The sequence below is a fragment of the Amia ocellicauda genome, chromosome 1 (assembly GCF_036373705.1).
Source record: "Amia ocellicauda isolate fAmiCal2 chromosome 1, fAmiCal2.hap1, whole genome shotgun sequence".
NCBI classification, from domain to species: domain Eukaryota; kingdom Metazoa; phylum Chordata; class Actinopteri; order Amiiformes; family Amiidae; genus Amia; species Amia ocellicauda.
The window spans coordinates 50,749,295-50,763,816 of NC_089850.1; the positions used below are offsets into that span (position 1 = coordinate 50,749,295).

Genomic DNA, 14,522 nt, shown 5'->3' on the forward strand with positions numbered 1-14,522 from the left:
AGGATTTGACATTGTACTTTTACTCTTTGAATAGCTCCCGACATAAAACTTTTGTCTGGAGATTCTCTGGTGTAAAACCAATAATAATAAACAAATCAACACAAAACAGTCCCTATCCCTTAAATCGAAGCTCTGGTCCAATACCTGACGACGGATTTGTCAAACAATCACATCTGAAAATCTCCCAAACAGGCTTTGACGGGAAAAAGGTGACTAAACTACCTTTTGGTACTACTTTATTTAAAAGACTCTGTAAACTATACAAATATGTTTAGGGAGGTTGATTTTAGACCGGAGCACATAAGAAATGTCTCAAATCTGGTGTGTTCTCAGCAGTGGTGGATGGAAAAGCTCTGTATCTGGGAACAAGGGCAGGTCATTAGCTGGCCATTGCATTGCTGTGTTTATTGACAGTAATTTCCCTGTCAGCGGGCAGTTGTTGAATGTGATTATAATAGTCACTGGGGGGTAGTGATTCTGTACTGTTTGCTCTGAAAAAGCAGGAGTCAGTCTCAATGTTTTTGATGTGGCTCCGGGTTAATGAATTCTTTGTAAAATCTTGGCAACATGTTAATTCTGACTGTTTTAAAGCTGGCCTTTGATGGGTTTTTCCACTGACAAACACTGAAGGTCTGCTGGACTTTACCGGCTGCTCTCCATAGGGTTTGACAACTTCAGATGACAATTTGAACAGAATTGCTGTGACTTTCTTGGGGAAAGAAGAAATTGAAAAAAAATGTCACTATCCAATATTTTTGTATGGATATGTTGTATAAAAGTGTAATGGATCAAAAGCAGAAGTTTCTATGTGGCCATTCTGTCTGATGTTGGATTCTCAGTTTGTGGTGCTGCTTGTGGTAAAGCTGCTGTCTGAAATCCAATCAATCCTTTGGTTAGGGATTGGGGCCATTGAATGTCCACTTCTGTGCAGTCTGAGGCTGGAAAGCAGGATTTACTCAGACGCCTGGGGACAACCCCTAATAATCACCATCTACTGGGCGTCTATCGTGAAGAAAGGTATGAGAAAAACCCTAGGATATCCTGGGATATTTCAAATACAGCACAGGTGGCTTGTTTAGCTATAACTTCTGCTCATGGACTTTCCCTTTCTCCTGTATTTGCACCTCACATACGTGATCTGTTACATTTATTAAAAAGCAGCTTATCTTCAATATTAAAGAAGGGTAGCATTATTAAAGCAGAGCAGTTACAGTACAGCAACAGCTATTCAGAGCAGCTGTAACTGGAGCTAAACAGCCTGTACTCTCTCTCTCCACTTCTCTCCCTTTATTTGTACTACATTGCTGGGTACTGTGCAAGCATTTGAAATATTTGTCTTTGGAAATTACACTACTGGGTTGTATTAAAAATAAATAAATAAATAAATAAATAAATAAAAATAATAATAATAGTAATAATAATAATAAGAAGAATAATAAGAATAATAATAATTTTCAGAACTCTGTATTTAATTTTATGCAGGCTTTCTTTACATCTTTGATAATACTTAAAACCAAGAGCTTTTCTAAATGTACAATACAATAGAATTAGAGTAACTATTTATTCAGCAGTTAAGTTTTGGTACATTTGAGACAAAATAGGAAGCCCTTCATTACACAAAGTGTTGTAGCAAATTGGTTGAAAGTGACTGGATGAAAAGGTGGGGTCTATTAAGATGGAACAAACTCCCCAGAGATGTTGTTGAAGCTGAACATTTCTTATGTTCTTATGTTCTTAATTACTTTAAAAAAAGCAAGAAGACCCAATGGACTTCCTCTTGTTTGTAACTTTTCTTATGTATGACCTTATATCGTTAAAATTATACAGAGATCAATGCATGTTACACAGCGGGCAGGGATCAGCTCAGAACAGCCTGCTTTACCACAGCAGTCTATGCTTGCCGAAAGGATGGCTGAGTGAGACTCTACTTGTAAATTACACTGAAATCTGTACTTTTGGGCACCGGTGTACATCTGCAGTCTGCTTCCTAATTGCTCTCCCATGAATAAAATGGAGCGCTAATTTAATGAGAAGCAGAACTGGGAGGCAGAACGTGGCGTCAAACAGCCGACAAGGCTGTAGGTGTAAAGCTATTATCTCATCCAGAGAGAAGGAAGGGGAAGGAAAGGTGTGGGTGAACATTCAAGCTAATCCTTGTAGAAATGATAGGAGCTCAGGCTCAGGTTATATTAGGTCAAAGACCTGTGGAGAATATTAATGATCTAGAAGCTTGATTAGTGGAAACCTTACAAATACATGCTTTGCTATTTACAGTGAGGGAAAAAAGTATTTGATCCCCTGCTGAATTTGTATGTTTGCCCACTGACAAAGAAATTATCAGTCTATAATTTTAATGGTAGGTGTATTTTAACAGTGAGAGACAGAATAACAACATAAAAATCCAGAAAAACGCATTTCAAAAAAGTTATAAATCGATTTGCATGTTAATGAGGGAAATAAGTATTTGACCCCTTCGACTTAGTACTTGGTGGCAAAACCCTTGTTGGCAATCACAGAGGTCAGACGTTTCTTGTAGTTGGCCACCAGGTTTGCACACATCTCAGGAGGGATTTTGTCCCACTCCTCTTTGCAGATCCTCTCCAAGTCATTAAGGTTTCGAGGCTGACGTTTGGCAACTCGAACCTTCAGCTTCCTCCACAGATTTTCTATGGGATTAAGGTCTGGAGACTGGCTAGGCCACTCCAGGACCTTAATGTGCTTCTTCTTGAGCCACTCCTTTGTTGCCTTGGCTGTGTGTTTTGGGTCATTGTCATGCTGGAATACCCATCCACAACCCATTTTCAATGCCCTGGCAGAGGGAAGGAGGTTCTCACCCAAGATTTGAGGTTACATGGTCCCATCCATCGTCCCTTTGATGCGGTGCAGTTGTCCTGTCCCCTTAGCAGAAAAACACCCCCAAAGCACAATGTTTCCACCTCCATGTTTGACGGTGGGGATGGTGTTCTTGGGGTGATTCCTCCTTCTCCAAACACGGCGAGTTGAGTTGATGCCAAAGAGCTCGATTTTGGTCTCATCTGACCACAACACTTTCACCCAGTTCTCCTCTGAATCATTCAGATGTTCATTGGCAAACTTCAGACGGGCCTGTACATGTGCTTTCTTGAGCAGGGGGGCCTTGCGGGCGCTGCAGGATTTTAGTCCTTCACGGCGTAGTGTGTTACCAATTGTTTTCTTGGTGACTATGGGCCCAGCTGCCTTGAGATCATTAACAAGATCCTCCCGTGTAGTTCTGGGCTGATTCCTCACCGTTCTCATGATCATTGAAACTCCACGAGGTGAGATCTTGCATGGAGCCCCAGACCGAGGGAGACTGACAGTTATTTTGTGTTTCTTCCATTTGCGAATAATCGCACCAACTGTTGTCACCTTCTCACCAAGCTGCTTGGCGATGGTCTTGTAGCCCATTCCAGCCTTGTGTAGGTCTACAATCTTGTCCCTGACATCCTTGGACAGCTCTTTGGTCTTGGCCATGGTGGAGAGTTTGGAATCTGATTGATTGATTGCTTCTGTGGACAGGTGTCTTTTATACAGGTAACGAGCTGAGATTAAGAGAACTCCCTTTAAGAGAGTGCCCCTAATCTCAGCTCGTTACCTGTATAAAAGACACCTGGGAGCCAGAAATCTTGCTGATTGATAGGGGATTAAATACTTATTTCCCTCATTAACATGCAAATCAATTTATAACTTTTTTGAAATGCGTTTTTCTGGATTTTTTTGTTGTTATTCTGTCTCTCACTGTTAAAATACACCTACCATTAAAATTATAGACTGATCATTTCTTTGTCAGTGGGCAAACGTACAAAATCAGCAGGGGATCAAATACTTTTTTCCCTCACTGTATATATGTAGTCTATGTGTGTACGTATTTACTTTTTGTAGTTTTAGGTACTGCTTCTGAAGAATCATACATTTATTTTTGTTTGTTGGTTTCCTTATGTGTGAAGCAGGATGACGGTGCGTTCTGTCTGGAGATTTGTGGCGCACTAAAAGGCATTGCTGCCGGAGTATTATGTTTGCAAGGTAACAGATCCGAGCAAAAGTAATTACCTGGCTGTCAGGTGGCAATGATAGGGGATTCTTGTTCGCCCAGGGACCGTCTTGTTCCGGATTGATCTCTGACCAGCTGCTCAAGACGAAAGTAAAACGCAGTGTAGGAAAACAAGTGCAGCTTACAAACAGCAACCACCCAGTGTGTGTCACCTGTAATTGGTCAGTGGCTCAGATTTCTAATTTAATCATGATGAGCTAAAACAGGTTACAAACTACAGGAGACTTATCGGACCTTCTAGCTCTATTGGTTGCTTGATAGTGGATTTATTCCAGGATTTCGTCCAGCTGTTTCTTGAAGGAGACTTCGTGGGTCTCCTTCAGAGTGACAGGGTGACTTGTTCCAGACTCCCTAATCCTTTGTGTAAAGACTTGTGTCCTCCTGGTCACTGTTGATTGTGAAGTCAGGGACTTGGCAGTGTTAGTCTCTTGCAGCATAGGGAACTCTGATCGCGGTTTTGTTTCACCTTGCTGTTCAAGTCACATGCACTTGCGTGTGTACTAAAGATGTGCTATTGAATATTGGTCGCTTCCTGACCCACTTATGTTGGCTGACTGAAAACTGATTCAAAGTGTTTAAGGCAACATAAAAAAAGGTTTGGTGGGGTGGGGGGATATTTGGGGAAAGAAAAAGAGCAGATTCATATAATCCTTATGAGCAATGGCCTTCTGCAGACTTTAACTGTGGCAGGAGCTGCTTTTTCCACAGCTGTGGGGACACCAGCCTTATAATCTGCTTTTTCCGATGACAGGCTTTTTATCATTGCTTTGGTTGCCAAGGTGCACCTGCAATTTCGTTCATGATTAGAAAGCTTTTGTGACCTTCACAGCAGTTATTCTGTTGACAAGTGTCTCTAAAGTCAGTCTCTGTAGAGTGTAAAGGGAAAATAATACCCATACTTATTCTCTCTCTATTGGTCTGCTTACACACTGTCATTATTTTCTTTTTTTCCCCCTGAATATCCAATCTGTTCCCTGTTTGATCACAGTTTCAGCTGTAGGAGCAATAATTTGATTGGGATGCGTGTAGAAATAGAAAAGTACCTTCTATTTCTTGTGTGGGAGTAATATTTACACTTCTTTAAATAAAACTGCTGCAATGTAAAAGTCACAGAGAAATAATGATATGTTAGTGAATATTACATTTTTCCACACTTTTGACTTTTTATCATTTTTTTTTTACCACCTGTAGCAAAATGAGAGTTGACAGCTTAAACTAACCAAAAGCTTAAAAGAGTCCTAGACCGTTTATATGAAGAGCTGTGTCTGATGCTTGTTAGTGACAGATGCTCAGATTAGGGGAATGCATGAGGTTGTAATCTCAGAGCTGCGAGTTATGAACTGTCAAGCCGGGTACGCCGTGCTTGAGAGAGAAGTCACTGGAACAGAAAACGCATTCCAGACCTCTCTGTCAGGAGGTGGGTAGACGGCTGCCGAGTGAATGCTGGCCGAGGCTGTGTTTGGCGTCCATCGTGCGAGATTGTGCGTCTCTGAGATGAACCTGCTGGCCTTTCTTCTTCCCCCAGCGTCTTTCTTTGTAAACCTGTACAAGGGCTCCCGAGAGGCTGAGGGCTGCTAGTAACTGCTTGTTGCTCTCCTTTATATAAACTATGAAGTCACCCTCTGAAAGCCTTGTTTTGCCAGCCGATGATGTCACCATCAGCCAATCAGCACATGCTGCAGCAATTGACAACAGAGGCTCAGGGAGGCATGATTATATGTATGGGGACACAATGCTGACAGTGCCATCCTATTATTGTTATTATTAGATTTTGTATATTATAATTTCAATAATATGTTGTATTGTTAAGGAAAATTAGTATTGTTTATCTTGCATATGATCCTAAATAACTGTTATTAATGCTTTGCTGATTATCATTAGAACTGTGCATCTCATAATTTGGTGCCTATGATGACTTTTGCCCTGTAATGCAATTGATTACTCTCAAAGAAAGCTCAAACTGGTTAAGTCTGAATAAAAATACATTTCACATCGTATTCTCAAACTCTATCTAGGGTTTACACAGGCTCTCTCACACAGAGAAAGCATAATTGACATTTTCAGTTATTTTAATGCAAACAAACAAATGAAGGAGATTTAATTAAAATCAGGGGCCTTTTTGTAATTGATCAAGCACGGCGCCTAACCTTTGTAGCGACATAATTTTAATTAAAAGCTGCTTTAATTAAGGGGTCTGATCATTTGATTTCACATTGCCTGGGGAGGTGGGTTTTCATGCGGAAATCAGTAGGAATACAAACTCAAGTGGCCAGTAATCAGCCGACTCTCAGGATTGGCCCCCCAGAGAGCATCCCCGAACCCTCCGGTTGCACTTCAGTGTCGAATAATCTCTAGTGTTAGTTTCAAAGTATATTTAGAGACCAGAATGGTCCAGAACACCTGAACATACAGTGGGGGAAAAAAGTATTTGATCCCCTGCTGATTTTGTACGTTTGCCCACTGACAAAGAAATGATCAGTCTATCATTTTAATGTGATGTTTTAATGTGTGTTAATGATTTTAACAGTGAGAGACAGAATAACAACAAAAAAATCCAGAAAAACGCATTTCAAAAAAGTTATGAATTGATTTGCATGTTAATGTGAGAAATAAGTATTTAACCCCTTCAACTTATTACTTGCTGGCAAAACCCTTGTTGGCAATCATAGAGGTCAGATGTTTCTTGTAGTTGGCCACCAGGTTTGCACACATCTCAGGAGGGATTTTGTCCCACTCCTCTTTGCAGATCCTCTCCAAGTCATTAAGGTTGCGAGGCTGACGTTTGGCAACTCGAACCTTCAGCTCCCTCCACAGATTTTCCATGGGATTAAGGTCTGGAGGCTGGCTAGGCCACTCCAGGACCTTAATGTGCTTCTTATTGAGCCACTCCTTTGTTGCCTTGGCTGTGTGTTTTGGGTCATTGTTATGCTGGAATACCCATCCATGACCCATTTTCAATGCCCTGGCTGAGGGAAGGAGGTTCTCACCCAAGATTTGACGGTACATGGCCCCGTCCATTGTCCCTTTGATGCGGTGCAGCATAATGTTTCCACCTCCATGTTTGACGGTGGGGATGGTGTTCTTGGGGTCATTCCTCCTCCTACAAACACGGCGAGTTGAGTTGATGCCAAAGAGCTTGATTCTGGTCTCATCTGACCACAACACTTTCACCCAGTTCTCCTCTGAATCATTCAGATGTTCATTGGCAAACTTCAGACGGGCCTGTACATGTGCTTTCTTGAGCAGGGGGGCCTTGCGGGCGCTGCAGGATTTCAGTCCTTCACGGCATAGTGTGTTACCAATTGTTTTCTTGGTGACTATGGTCCCAGCTGCCTTGAGATCATTAACAAGATCCTCTCGTGTAGTTCTGGGCTGATTCCTCACCGTTCTCATGATCATTGAAACTCCACGAGGTGAGATCTTGCATGGAGTCCCAGACTGAGGGAGACTGACAGTTATTTTGTGTTTCTTCCATTTGCGAATAATCGCACCAACTGTTGTCACCTTCTCACCAAGCTGCTTGGCTATGGTCTTGTAGCCCATTCCAGCCTTGTGTAGGTCTACAATCTTGTCCCTGACATCCTTGGACAGCTCTTTGGTCTTGGCCATGGTGGAGAGTTTGGAATCTGATTGATTGATTGCTTCTGTGGACAGGTGTCTTTTATACAGGTAACGAGCTGAGATTAGGAGCACTCCCTTAAAGAGAGTGCTCCTAATCTCAGCTCGTTACCTGTATAAAAGACACCTGGGAGCCAGAAATCTTGCTGATTGATAGGGTATCAAATACTTATTTCCCTCATTAACATGCATATCAATTTATAACTTTTTTGAAATGCGTTTTTCTGGATTTTTTTGCTGTTATTCTGTCTCTCACTGTTAAATCAGCAGGGGATCAAATACTTTTTTCCCTCACTGTAACACCTCTTCAGTGTCATCTTTGGGTAAATAAATACATAAAAGGATAATCAGTTCTGCTCACTTGCTTGGCTTCTTTAAATTTGCACACATTCATTTCAAAAGGAAAACAGCAATTCAGGTGACTGGGTAACTCGCTGGTAAATAAATGACTGGAAAACGCAGGCAAGAATGTGCGCACGCATGGTTTGAGCTGTTAAAACAGGCAGGGAAATCATTCCCTTTGAGGAAACCATGAGGATCGGTAAATAATAAAGTGCTGCTGCTGCTAGTGTGCATCCTCATTTTTCACAGTGGGGGCCCTGAAGGGCCTTCATCTGCATGTTGGGCCATGCCTCCATGTCATCGTCCCGGCGTGTGTGTTGCCTGAGTGACAGACAGTGTTCAGTGCAGTTTAGCACAGGGCAAACGTGTGCATTATTAATTAGACCTTTGAACTGTGCACCCAGGAGAGGAGCAGAAATTTGTCAATGAACGTTTTCATGTCATTGGACAGAAACTGGCTCTTAAGCTACTAGGTTTTTTTCTGTTTTTTTCCTTTCAGGTTTTGTTGCCCCAACATTATCTCGTCTCCATGTGGCTTTTCTTTCTTTTCACTCCTTTTTTTGTTTTTGTATTTTAATGATATCTACAGGACTGCTTAAGCAAACAAAATATATGTATGTGGTATTTTAAAAAATAATGGCAAAAAATGTTTATCGATCAATGCTGCATACAGTAGGATTTCCAACCCAAATTTGAAGGTTATGTCAATCTGCAGACATAAACGTCTGAGTCCAGTACAAACTCCAGCTCTAACACCGTCGAAGTAATCATAAGACCATGCCTCCCTTCCCCTGTATCTGTTATTGAAACAACCCTTATTCAGGATTTTTTCCTAATTTCTGATTGAATGTATGTTGGGGTATCCATACACAGGCTGGGGTGGAGAATATTCAGCTTGGTCCTCATGCTTGGTCCTCATCTCAATAAACACTGCGCTGTTCAGAAGCAAGTTGTGTTGTGTTTTTATTTAACCCCCCCCCCCCCAAACTTTGTTTTTTGATATATCTCTGTGGAGTGGAAGCTTAATGAATGCAGCACAGCCAGCAGGAGAAAATCTATACCGAGAGTGTCTTTCTGCTGAGGCGGAAACGTTGACCTTTGCCATTGCAATAGGCTTCCCTTAGGCAGCTGTGGTAGTGTGTGCCGGGGTAGGGAGGAGGGATGGCTATCGATCGCTAAAACAAGAGCACAGGGCTCCTCGTTCCAGAGCTCATCCAGATGAGATTTAGCACACGATCAATGGGGAGCGGGGGACCCGCAGCCTGCCATTTTATCGATGGGCCCAGATCCTTATGGCTGGGTATTCTGGCTGCGAGAGACAGGGAGAGGAATGAAGAATAAAGACTTACAATGCCAAACCCCTTTAGACATAAGCAGACTGGCCATTGGGCTGGGCACCCCATGTAGACACCCGGACTGCACATCGCCAACACCACCCCCCATCCCCCACCCTCCAGGATCGCACTTTATTGGGACCAACACTTCAACAGTTGTCACCCCCCTGAGTAAAAGTCCAGGGCTGTTTTCTGGTCCCAGTCCGCCCCTGCCTTTAGAGCTGTAATAGGGAAGATGAAAGCTTACAGGAATGTCAAGCTCTCATTTCACTTTTGCCTCTGATGTTGGTTTTGCCTGTTCAATGGCCATGTCAGTAAACACAAAATGAAACATCCCTGGGGTTTGGGGCATAATGTCTCTTTTAGGCAGATGTGTGTGTGTGTTAAGTTAATTTACATTTTTCTTTAGGTCTATTAGTCTATTAATGCGCATGTGTGTGTGACACGTAATTGAAAATTGTTCTGACTTGTAAGGACTGAAAACATAGGATTCAACATATGCAGCCCTGTCCTCACCAAGCTGAACGGGATGGAAAGCGTGAAACAGACATCCTGTATTAGACATTTTGGCAGATTGGGTCACAAGACCTGTATTTGTTCATCAGTAACTGCGTAGGGACTGTGTGTGAACTCTGTGTGAAACGCAGAGTCAAAAACTCTTTAGGGCTTCTTGTCACAAATGCTTTAGAAAGTGACAAGAACAGATGCCAGAACATTTTTCTGCTGCTGTTCCTTTTGGCTTTGAAAAAATATATATTTCCCTGAGAAATATACATACTTTTATTCTGTGTTTCTTTTATCTTGAAATCTCTGATTGCAGTTGGCGGTATAAGGGTAAAGACTTTTGAGAAGTTCCCGAGAAGAGCATTATGTATAGGGAAAAGAAAAGTGATACAAATTCATTATATGCCAGCTCCCATTACTTAAAGATAAATAAATATATTGATTAAAACTATTCAAGTACCAGGGTAACATTGAAGATGTAACACAAAATAAGTGGTCAAGTCCACCACAAAAGAAAAGTAAACCAAGATGACAACTCCCAATAATGGTTTCCCTGAATGCTTGTGTTTTATCAATTGCAATGGCAAAAGGGCTGCATGTTAATGGAAAGAAAGAAAGAAAGATGAATCTGGTTTGTGATTACAGATGACACTGTTGTAATGTCAAACGGCGCTGATAAACGTGAGTCTGTGAAGACTGAAGAAGACTTTTGCGCAAGACATAAATCACGTTCAACCAAAAGGGAGCATCGGCAAAAGGGAATCAAATAACTGTAATGAAGGGAGAAATAGTCAGTGATAGCGCTTTTCCACTGGCATGGTGCCGTTTCGGAGCTGGTGCCTAATCTGGAACCGTTCCGTGCTTTTCCCGGCCGGCAGGAAGCCGCAAGCTCCTGGTCAGAACACCAGCACCAAAAACCTGCTGGTCTGGAACCAAGGAACCTGTGACGTCAGGGGCCGGGGGGCGGGGTAAAGTTGTCTCCACAAAAAGTTATTTACTGGAGTTCAACCACCATTTTTAAAAAGCCATAAGATACGCGAGCAGTGAGGAGAGTTTTGATTACAGTTGAGCGAAATCAGCAGCAAACAGTGGTCTGTTGAGGAGAGCAACACTTTAGTAACATGGAATACTTACTCCCTAAAAGTGTAACACATGAAGAAACACAATTGACATTGTTGTTGCTGCTGTATTTAAACAATGTATTCAGCATGTAGAATTGCACAAACACAAACACTGCCATGCAGAAGCGCTGTCTGAACTCGCCCCTGTCTGCAGCGCTGTGCACCCTGAGCGAGTGTTCACGGCTGGTGACAATGTTGCAGTCTGGTAACAGGGAACATGTAACAATGTAACCATCATCAGTCTTCAATAATCCGAATTTCCCATTAAACCATAATGCTTTTAACAGCACCCGAGATCGTCCGGCAATATTGATTTCCCCACCACTTTGCATATGGATCCCCAAAACAAGCCGCATTCATAATCAATGCTAGGCTATAGTCATGGAGGGTTTTACCTTACACCAATTCTATATTAGACTGTTTTTTCTAACAAGAATAAAATAAAAAATACACCACAAAATGACTGAAATATTATCCACTCGTACAAAGCATATTAATGATAAACTGTTCGCGGGGTGACGAATGCATGTTATTCTAACTTGTATTTTATTCAGTAGTGTCTGAAATAGCTAATCGGTATAAAACCCCTGATGGATATACCCCAGTGTTTCCACCTGTGGACAATTTCCTATGTACAACAGAAGGATAAATAGCTTAGCTTATTCGTATAGTTGTATTTTCGCTTCTTGTGTGCTGTGTGTAGACGCTGAATTAGTTGAATTTGGATGGTTAAATAGATTTTCAAAACCAGTAGTAAAGCTTGCAAATAAAGGACGTAATCCGCCTTGGTGCTGATTATTATTGCTGTGTGTTTCTCGACTTCTATTCCATGATTGGGAACGCCCACATCCAGTGACGTAAGCGTTTGGTTCCCAAACCGGTGGAAAGAAAGGCCGGTTTGTAAAACGTTTAGCTGGTTCCCAGGCCCAGCACCAGCACCATGTGGAAAAGCAATATGATTAGTAATTGAAAAGGGCATATCCATATCCATGTACTGGGTGGCACTGAATAGATCAGCAGTTGTAATTTTGAGCTTTGTTTGCTTCATATTTATCTTTTTTTTTTTTTTTTTACTGGCGGCACCCTTGGTCTTGTCTCAGACCTTTCCCTATCTGTCGCCTTCAGCGCAGTGATAGAATTGTTTTGCTGTCAGACTGTACCCCAAGCAGCTGCTTACATATCTAGCAGTCATTTAAATTGGGCACAGCTGCAAAAGAGCATTGCATGTGATTTTTTGTCAACTTGCCTATCGTGAAAATGTTTAAGAATAAAGCACATTTATTATTTATATATATACACTCACCTAAAGGATTATTAGGAACACCTGTTCAATTTCTCATTAATGCAATTATCTAACCAACCAATCACATGGCAGTTGCTTCAATGCATTTAGGGGTGTGGCCCTGGTCAAGACAATCTCCTGAACTCCAAACTGAATGTCTGAATGGGAAAGAAAGGTGATTTAAGCAATTTTGAGCGTGGCATGGTTGTTGGTGCCAGACGGGCCGGTCTGAGTATTTCACAATCTGCTCAGTTACTGGGATTTTCACGCACAACCATTTCTAGGGATTACAAAGAATGGTGTGAAAAGGGAAAAACATCCAGTATGCGGCAGTCCTGTGGGCGAAAATGCCTTGTTGATGCTAGAGGTCAGAGGAGAATGGGCCGACTGATTCAAGCTGATAGAAGAGCAACTTTGACTGAAATAACCACTCGTTACAACCGAGGTATGCAGCAAAGCATTTGTGAAGCCACAACACGTACAACCTTGAGGCGGATGGGCTACAACAGCAGAAGACCCCACCGGGTACCACTCATCTCCACTACAAATAGGAAAAAGAGGCTACAATTTGCACAAGCTCACCAAAATTGGACAGTTGAAGACTGGAAAAATGTTGCCTGGTCTGATGAGTCTCGATTTCTGTTGAGACATTCAGATGGTAGAGTCAGAATTTGGCGTAAACAGAATGAGAACATGGATCCATCATGCCTTGTTAGCACTGTGCAGGCTGGTGGTGGTGGTGTAATGGTGTGGGGGATGTTTTCTTGGCACACTTTAGGCCCCTTAGTGCCAATTGGGCATCGTTTAAATGCCACGGCCTACCTGAGCATTGTTTCTGACCATGTCCATCCCTTTATGACCACCATGTACCCATCCTCTGATGGCTACTTCCAGCAGGATAATGCACCATGTCACAAAGGTCGAATCATTTCAAATTGGTTTCTTGAACATGACAATGAGTTCACTGTACTAAACTGGCCCCCACAGTCACCAGATCTCAACCCAATAGAGCATCTTTGGGATGTGGTGGAACGGGAGCTTCGTGCCCTGGATGTGCATCCCACAAATCTCCATCAACTGCAAGATGCTATCCTATCAATATGGGCCAACATTTCTAAAGAATGCTTTCAGCACCTTGTTGAATCAATGCCACGTAGAATTAAGGCAGTTCTGAAGGCGAAAGGGGGTCAAACACAGTATTAGTATGGTGTTCCTAATAATCCTTTAGGTGAGTGTATATATATATATATATATATATATATATATATATATATATATATATATATATATATATGCAGAGGTTCAGTCACTCTCAGAAAGGGGATATGAACACAGTCAGCCTGACTGACACTTACTATGAAGATCTCTTCACATTTCAAGAGCACAGTCAACTCAATCAACCCATCAACTTCTATTGTATTCCTCTGTGAGAGTGCCATCACAAAGGACTTTTTATAAGGCATGTTACAATAGGACAGAGCGGAAATACAGCACACGAGTGATACACAAACAAGTGATCATGTTCTCAAAAAGGAAAATGACAACATTATTTTCTAGGCTAATAAAAGCAAATAATACAGGACACAAATCACAGTGTTTAGAAATAGTTGAGAAAAAAATGTTATGTAATTTAAAGGGAGCTACAGGGCTAACAAACAGAAAGAAGCAATTATGATATTACTCTCCACTAACATAGTCGATTAAGGGAAAGCCAGATGGAAGAGATTTGTCTTCGGTCCTGGTTGCAGCAGAAACATTAAACAGTGCAATCTGCACTTTTATTGTCTAGCCCTGTAGCGGTCTGGTCCAGTGTGTGTGCGGTGTGGCCCGTATGGTAATCACTAAACTGAGCTGTGCCCTTCTGTGTCCCGCAGGTGCCCACGGAGTCCGAGAAGAGCCCCAGTTTGTGACGGCGCGTGCTGGAGATAGCGTCATCCTGGCATGTGATGTGGTCCACCCTCTGAACGGCCAGCAGCCCCCCTACGTGGTGGAATGGTTCAAGTTTGGAGTCCCCATCCCCTTCTTCATCAACTTTCGCTTCTACCCTCCCCATGTGGACCCTGAATATGCCGGTAAGATGTCCAGTCTCCTCCATTTCCACGGGAGAGAGAAACAAGACTACGTTTATTTATGTATTTTTTTGCATTGCAGAAGCCAACTGAAAAATACTGACCTTTTTTTAATGTACTGCTTTGGAAATGTATGATTGCAATATGAAACTGATGACCCTCAAACAGCACAGCTGCCATTGA

The 14,522-nt window shown here is 42.1% G+C and overlaps 1 protein-coding gene across 1 annotated transcript in view; it reads left to right on the forward strand.

The window, feature by feature from the left end:
* igsf9bb (immunoglobulin superfamily, member 9Bb) overlaps window positions 1-14,522 on the forward strand; it is a 163,825-nt gene that overhangs the window by 33,809 nt on the left and 115,494 nt on the right. The window contains exon 2 of the mRNA XM_066708218.1: window positions 14,145-14,342. Within this exon, the coding sequence (XP_066564315.1) occupies window positions 14,145-14,342 (198 nt within the window). The remainder of the gene's footprint in view (window positions 1-14,144; window positions 14,343-14,522) is intronic.